We start from the raw sequence: 8,236 nt of genomic DNA, 5'->3' as shown, positions 1-8,236 counted from the left end.
CTCAACGTAGCAAGAGTTTCTTGGAGGAAGTATTAAAATATAAGTAATATTTTAAGCTGAGAGTATATGTGAAGATCACCAATCTCACAGGTATATCATGACGTTGACTATTGATAGTTCATGAATAGGACATGAGCCAGGCGTCGGTGGCTTACGCCTGTAATCCTAGTAGTCTGAGATCTGAGGATCTTGCAAAGCCAGCCTGGGCAGGAAAGTCTGAGAGACTCATATCTCTAATAAACCACTCAGAAAACCAGAAGTGGTGCTGTGGCTCAAGTGGCAGAGTGCTAGTCTTGAGCTGAAGAGCTGAGGGAAAGTGCCCAGGCCCAGAGTTCAAGCCCCATGACCGAGAAAAGAAAAGAAAAGAAATACAGCCTGGCACCTGAGCCCATGTTCTCAGAAGCCTTGAGAGGGTTATAGTAAGAACTATACACCTTGTGGCCTATGGAACCTCAGCTTCACTTGGTGAAGAATGCCCCTTGAGACTCTATCTTGCTGGCCTCTCTAAAAACTCTGAACTAGGCTAGGCTGACAAGTGAGTGAGCAGCAGGTAGAATACCTGGATCCCAGATCTAGAGTACTCCATTGGCTTCCACTGAAAGTTTCCAGGAGGTTATGTAGGGCATTGGAAAAAAACCCTGGCTTGTAGAGTTAGATGTATATGAGTAGTCAAGAATGAGCTGAACCTTGTAGAAGCAGAGAATATTTCACATATTTAGCATGCTAAGCTTTAAAACAGAATATTTGGTTTGAGAGGGCTGGTGTTCATTTGGGGATAGAAAATGAAAATATAAAATATGCATCATTAAATGAATTTATATATTTGTCTTTCTTTGAGTATTGATTATCAGTACATAACGGCTCAAGAGATTTTAAACTAAAGGACAGGAGCCTGGAGCATCATGGTGCTGCTTTAGGGTCCATGAGGTTGCTGTCACTGAAGGCACAGAAGACACATAAGTGGCTGTTAGCAATTATCCCTACATGAATCTGTCTATGGGACTGACATCCCCCTTAGTGAATGATGAGAGACAGAGAGGGAGAAGGAGAGGAGAAAGAGGAGAGATCATCACTTCTGTTACTGGTTCAGGGTAAGACAGATTTCACACAGAGCACTGCGTACCAGGAAATGAGGGCCATTAGCAAGTTATTAATTATTTTACAGCTTCGATAGCCTTTTACCACATCAGGAACCTAGAAGTCAGGAATTAAGGTACCAGTGGGGTTCCAGGGAAACCTCTTCCAGCTTCTGGTGATTGCCACAGCTCTTTGCATTCCTTGGCTTATGGCATCACACTTGGTGCTCAGACTCCTACCTCTATCTTCACATAGACTTCTTCCCTGTGCCTCCCATAACCTCTTTTGCAAAGGCCACTACTCATATGGGAATCAGTCTACCACCCTAATCAAGAATGAGCCTGCTTTAACTAATTACACCAGCCAAGTCAAGTCACAGTCTGAGATTGAGAACAGGATAAGGATGTGGAAAGAAAGGGCACTGGTAAACCAGTACAACAGGTCTCCTGGATGTGGCCTCATACTTTGGGATTTCAGAGGCTGTGGTCATTCCAAGACAGAGCACAGAATGGATTGTTATTCTTATTACTTGTGCTTTTGTTATTGCTGTTGTTTTGTTTTCCTCCTCTAGCTCTCTTACCCAGGTGATTCAAACCACAAAATGCTTCACATCCTTCAAGGTGCCTTTGTCAGGATCTGTCTCTTGATCCTGGCTCCTGCTACCCGGAGCAGCCACATTCAGTTCAGTTTGAACTTTGCTCCAGGAAAGTAGAGGCTGAAAATGGTTAGAAATGATGTCTGCAAAGCCTGGCGCTGGTGGCTCATGCCTGTAATCCTAGCCACTGAGGAGGCTGAGATCTAACAATCACAGTTCAAAGCCAGCCCTGGCAAGGAAGGTCCGTGAGATTCTTATCTCCAATAAACCACTAGAAAACCAGAAGTGATGCTGTGGCTCAAGTGGTACACCGACAAAAAAAATGGTGTTTGCAATATTTACAAGATTAATTTCCTTTCCTCCCTCGTTCCCTCCCTCCCTCCCTTTCTCTCTCTCTCTCTCTTTTTCGTTTTTTTGGGGTCCAGTCATGGGGCCTGAACTCTGGGCCTGAGCGCTGTCCCTCAGCTCTTCAGCTCAAGGCTAGCGCTCTACCACTTGAACGACAGCATCACTTCCGGCTTTTTTCTTTTTGCTTATGTAGTGCTGAGGAATCGAACCCAGGGCCTCATGCATGCAAGGCAAGCACTTTACCACTGAGCCACCTCCCCAGCCCCTCTCTTTCTTTCTTTTTGTCTTTCTTTCTCTCCTTCCTTCTCTTCCTTCCTTCCTTCCTCCCTCCCTCTCTCTTTCTTTCTTTCCTTCCTTCCTTCTTTCCTTCTTTTTTTCTTTTTTCTTTCTTTCTGTCCTTCCTTCCTTTTCTTCCTACCTCCCTCCTTTCCTCCTTCTCTCCCTCTCTTCCTTCCTTCCTTCCTTCCTTCATTCTTTCTTTCTTTTCTGTGCCAGTCCTGGAGTTCAAACTCAGGACCTAGGTGATGTCCTTGAGCTTTTGTGTTCAAGGTTAGTGCTCTACCACTTGAGCCACAGCTCCACTTATGGCTTCTTTGGCAGCAGATTGGAAATAAAAATCTCATGGACTTTCCTGCCTGGACTGGTTTTGAACCTTGATCTTCAGATCTCTGACACCTAAATAGCTAAGATTACAGCCATGAACCACAGATGCCTGAGTTAATTTCTTATTATTATACAAGTAATCCATTTTCATTATGGAAAACTTGAAAAGTACAAATAAGTAAAGAGAAAGAAAAGTTTCATTTACTGCCACTATTCAGACATTGCTACAATTGATGCAAGCAATTGAGGCAGACTTTTTTAATGCAGAAATATGTAGATAGCATTTTTAAAAATACAAAAATGTAATAGTAAGATACTTTACTTTGTAACATGCTCTTCTTATTTCATTAGCCATAAGTAGCTTTCCAAATGAGTGGAGACCAGCCTCTAGCATTTAATTGTGACTCATTTTTTTTAAAGATGGCATGATTGTCTCTTTCTTTCTAGCTTCTCAGCTGAAGCGGTTTTCTCCATACCACTACCCTCTCACCTCAGGGTCACAGGCTAGGCAAAGATGGAAGAAAGCAGCAGCCCATGGTGACAGGATTGAAGGGAAAGAGAAAGAGCCAGGCCAGCTATGGACCTTGGTCCCTAATTATGTGGCACTTCACTTCCTGCACAAAGGGGACTGACAGGTACTCCAGTGGAAATGTGAGGTACTGAGTCATAAACCATCAATAACAAAGGATTTTCACCAGTTCCAACCCCTAGTTTGCTCCCAGTTTATCCCATGTGGTTCTTACAAGGTTCCACTCCAATAATAGTACCCAGTGGAGAAAGAATGTATGGACTGTGCCCCAAATCTCAGAATTTACCCAAACTGGGTAAAGAGAGTACTTGAGTGCCTTGTAAGTCAGTGGTGGGAGTCCAGTATAGGACTCTTAGATTACTTCTGTCCTTGTCCAGGCTGACAGTGCCCAGGGAGTTTAGGGGATACACAGTCTCCTAATCAGACTGTTGGAAGTAGAAGTCTGTGATGGGAGCATCCCAGGTGGCGTCCTCAGGAATCTGGGTGAGCCTGACAGGCTGGTCAGCTTCTGGCACAGTGCAGAGGAACCAGCCAGGGTATGCAGCTGACTCGAAGCTGGAAGTGAACCCCATGTCCCGTCGGTAGAAAGTGAAGCTCTTGGATTCCTTGGCACCAAGGTAGAGTTCCATAATGTTCACTGGCTGCCAGCAGAAGGGTATGAAGAGTGAGGGACAGGAGTAGGGGCAGTAGGAAGATGCTTAGGCAAGGCAAGGGCCATTGGGGAGAGATAAAGATATGATCCACACCACTTGTAAGGGGTCCCCAAGGTGCCCAGGCACAGAACACCAAGACAGAGTTTGTTCAGGATCTATTGGCTTAATCCCAGATGATGATGACCCAATAGGACTCACCTCTAATTTCAGAGTTGGTTCCTTCTCCATCCCACAAGACAAGCATTGGCTTCCCCCCTGGACACCCAGGATGACTGGAGAGAGCCTGGCATCCAGTGACCGATTGGGGACAACGCTGATCTCTTCACCTACAGGTAAAAGACAAGGTATTGGAAACTTGGCTCCCCTTCTGTCTATCCATTCTAACTCAAATCCTGGATTCTGACCAGCAGGACTTGGATTCTGGGCAGGAGTGTTAGGCATCCTGACTTTAAGCTGGGAAAAAGGGAAGGATCTTAACAGCTGTCACACAGGGAAGGACAATTTTCTGTTAACCAGTCCAGAGTGGACATCAAGGCACAGAACTGTGTTTTACCACTCCCCACCTCAAATCACTTGCTCAGGGCCAAATCATCATGTCTTCCATAAATTTCAGGAGACTACTTTTCCAAATACTGCTTTTAATACCCTTTACTCTCATACCTCTTTCCAGATGTTTTGATCATTTTTGTTTTGTTCGTAGCAGTACTAGGGCTTGGACTCAAAACCTCATGCTAGTTTGCTATTCTTGCTCAGTTGGCTCTCTACTATTTGAGCCACACTGCCAGTTATTTTGTAGACTGAGTCTCTCAGACTTTTCTGCTCTCCCTGGCTTCAAACTACTATCCTTAGACCTTATTTTTCTAAGATTACAGGGATAAACCACCAACCAGCATCTAGCTCTGAAACTTGATTTGATGAGCCTCCCATTAGAGTTGTTTAGATATCTCACAATCTCCACGAGATTCATGTCGGCAGAAAATATCTCATTCCTCTCTGTATATCCTTCTACACCCCACACACCCATACACACTTATGAGTACACACATTACATGTATGCATGCATTGTGCGCATACATATGCATGCATAAACAGGAGGACAGATAGCACCATCTGCTGTCTGGATCCCACCACTTTGGATGAACATGACCTTCAGAGAGTGGATGAGCCCAGAGTTGAGAGGCAAAGCCCACCCACATGTGAGTAAGGACAGGCAGCACATTGAATCCCTTCTTTAGCACTTGCTAAGACAAAATGGAAAACCACTTGTTCTCAAAAATGTTCTCCTTCTGCACAGAGGCTTAGGTATTTTAAGGCCTGGGTCTTTGCTTTGCTAGAACACTTGTTTATGACTCTCCAACATGTCAGACCTGGGGTTTGAGCCACTATAGGCAGAAGATTCAAAGGCCTAGAATCACAGTTATGTTCTAACACCAACCTTTAACAATCTTCCCAGCATTCAGCCCTCCGGCTAAAAGCTGGTTGTCACGCAGATAGAGCACCTTCAGGGCTGAATCCTTCATTCTGAAACATCAGGAAGGGACTCTGTTAGGGGAGTGGTTAGTGCTCCAGCTTGCCCAGGCTCCAGAGTGTCCTCCAATCTCAGGCATATTTTCTTACCTTCTTCCCATTGTACCTGATACAACAGCACAGCCTTCCTTCCTAGCCATATCCTAACAATGGGATGACCCCTTGGTCTCCCATTTATGCTCCTTTACCTATTTAACTTTTCCTATTCTACCCAATCTCCTCTCTGTGCTCTGTTGGAAAGGAAGCTGGACTGTGAGTTGGATCCTAGACTCAGCTACCTTTTTTGCTGGGCCACAAAAGACAAGTCACTTACATTCCCTGAACTTGGGTCTCTTTATTGCTAGACTAGATGATATGTTAGATACTACCCAGACCTCTTCCTGATTCACCAATAATTACTGAAAACTTCAAGGTACATTTATTTCCATCTGGCCATATATTCTATCCAAAATGAGGACGTATTTTAAAATTCTAATATTTTAATTTTCTTAGATACTTCTCATGGATGAAATTAGTTGATTTTCTTCCAAAAGCAGTTTTCTTCCAGTATTACTTGGAGAGAAAACATCAGTAGTATAAAACTTGGTTTGATGTTTGGCCAAACATGATAAAACTAGCTATACAACTGGTAAGACTCAGTTGATAGCTGAGTTGTGCTGTGGATCTTTTACAACAGGCTATCTCCCACCTTCACTCCATCAGAGCATCTCATGTAACTAAGTCCCAGAGACACGTTCTGAAAACAGGACACAGTCAACCCTTAGTTTCCACCGTGAATTAGTTCCAGCAAAAGCCACAGGTGCTCAAGTACTCATAATATTACCTATCCATCCCATCCCGTGTACTTACATCAACTCCAAATAACTTAGAATACCTAATGTCATATAAATGTCATGTAAACAGTTGTTGTACTACATTTTCAAGGAAATAATAAGAAAACAGTTTGTGCATGTTTATTTTTTCAAATACTTTCAATCCACAGAAGCCTTAGAGGTAAAAGGCTGACTGAACCAGACTGACTTCAATAAGAGAAAGGACTCTTTTCTTACCCAGCACTGTAAATTCTGGGGCAGAGATGAGAGCCTAATCAGCACATGCCAATGAATGGAAAGACAGATTAGTGTTTTTTTATTGTACTTTCCTCCTAGTGGCTGGTAGATGTCAATTCATTGCTGTTGGAGGCAACAGTAGGATTTTAGAAAATGGGGCCTCCTGATCCATTCTCACTATGAATGGGCCAAGCTGTACAGCAGCTCTACAATGGGGTTACTAGCCCCTACTTAGCATGGAGATGCCTTGCTCAGTCACACTCCTATATGCAAGAAAGCTAGAAATTCCCTAAAGGCAGTAAAATGCTGGTCCCAACTTCCCAGATTACTTGGTGTACTAGTGAGAGCCCCAACTGGGCAAGTAGAGCTCCTCCCATCCTCTTTCACTAGGCTGGACTACTCTGCCAGGGACTCACTTTCCTCAAGGTTACCACATCAGAGGTTCAGATACTCACCGAAAGCACAATGCTCCACTCAGGACCATCTTGAGCTCCACAGTAGGCTACCCTATTTTGAAACAAACAGTAGAAAAAATTTAGACAGAGAAAAGGCTGTGCTGATAGAGGTCTGGGTAACAAGCAGGCCCCTGAGTCCTCTAGCATTGGATCAGCCTCTCCTGAACAGAGGTTATAGATCTTACGGTTATAGATCAGCTGAAGCTCCACTACTGCTAACACCCCCAAAAGAATACCTCAGAATACCTCCTTTCTCCTGGCAAAAGCTTGTGGTGTCTGCCTGTTCCTCCAAGGATGTCTTGGCCTTTTAAGGACACTAATGAACCAGGGAGGAGCCCTGAAACTCAACCTAGGGAGGAGTAGGGTTTCCCATAGTGATTTTACATCACCCTAAGCCTACAGAAACACCTGCTGCTCCTCATTATTTCTCCTGGAAAGAGTCTTCTGGAGACCATCTCCCTCCACAAGTCTCAAGAGCTTTCTCGGGTGCTTTCCAGATCTCTAAGAGAATAAGAAATAGCTCAAGAAAACTAGATTCTAAAACATCTCTTTCCTCCTTCCTTTTCTTCCTTCTTTCCTCCAGTCCCTCCTTTCTTCCTGCTTGTGCCAGCCCTATGGTAATGTGGGAGGTGGAGATCTCCTGCTTAGGGAATGTTTAGGCAACAAGTTCATTGCAGAAAAACCGGAAAATCCAGATTAGCAGAAAAAGAACATAAACATTGTCTTTGAAAGCACTATCCAAACTCTAATGACAATACTTTTTTCTCCACAACTTAAATCTAGTATTTTATGGCATAGCTGGAACATAGATCTTGTATTCCAATCTATTATTACTGGTCCTTCATTTTGCTATTGTTTTTTGTTTATTTGCTTGTCTTTTGTTAATTGGTGTGATAGACCTCTATGATTCCAACACAGATCTTCCTCTTTTTTTCATTTTAATGTTATTGTCAAGGTGATGTACAGAGGGGTTATAGTTACATAAGTAAGGTAGTGAATACATTTCTTGTCTAACTTATTACCCCCCCTCATTTTTCTCCCTCTTTTAAATACCTAAAACTAGTAAAAAAAATTATGTGATTGTGAAATAATCAATGCACTTTTCATACCTCCACTAGTTCTGTCTGATGAACTTAAGTTAAAGGGAAGTGTATAGTAATAATTTAATCATGTCTTGAGTATCATTGATAACTATTTATTGTTAAAGCACAAATGTTAAAGGGATGATATTCAAACACATGGGCCAGAAAGTTCTTAGTGTTTAAGAATAAATAAAATACCCAGATGGGAAATATCGCATTAGTCACATAATGTTATTTACAGAAAACTGTAAAATTGTCTAAATGAAAACAATTTAAAAATTGCAAAAGCAAAATAAAACAAAATTTCAGAAAGAATTG

General features: G+C 42.8%; 1 protein-coding gene across 1 annotated transcript; it reads right to left on the bottom strand.

The window, feature by feature from the left end:
* Window positions 1-3,568: 3,568 nt before the first annotated feature.
* Window positions 3,569-6,865, bottom strand: Il36rn (interleukin 36 receptor antagonist). Its single transcript, XM_013036324.1, has 4 exons — window positions 6,837-6,865; window positions 5,241-5,326; window positions 4,004-4,131; window positions 3,569-3,793 (listed from the first exon to the last, which is right to left on the bottom strand). Exons 1-4 carry the CDS (start codon window positions 6,863-6,865, stop codon window positions 3,569-3,571), a joined length of 468 nt encoding a protein of 155 aa, XP_012891778.1.
* Between the last annotated feature and the right edge of the window lie 1,371 nt (window positions 6,866-8,236).

The sequence above is a fragment of the Dipodomys ordii genome, unplaced genomic scaffold (genome assembly GCF_000151885.1).
Source record: "Dipodomys ordii isolate 6190 unplaced genomic scaffold, Dord_2.0 Scaffold271, whole genome shotgun sequence".
Classification (NCBI taxonomy): domain Eukaryota; kingdom Metazoa; phylum Chordata; class Mammalia; order Rodentia; family Heteromyidae; genus Dipodomys; species Dipodomys ordii.
The sequence above is the reverse complement of the archived record's forward strand: the minus strand, read 5'-3'. Positions and strand labels throughout refer to the sequence as shown.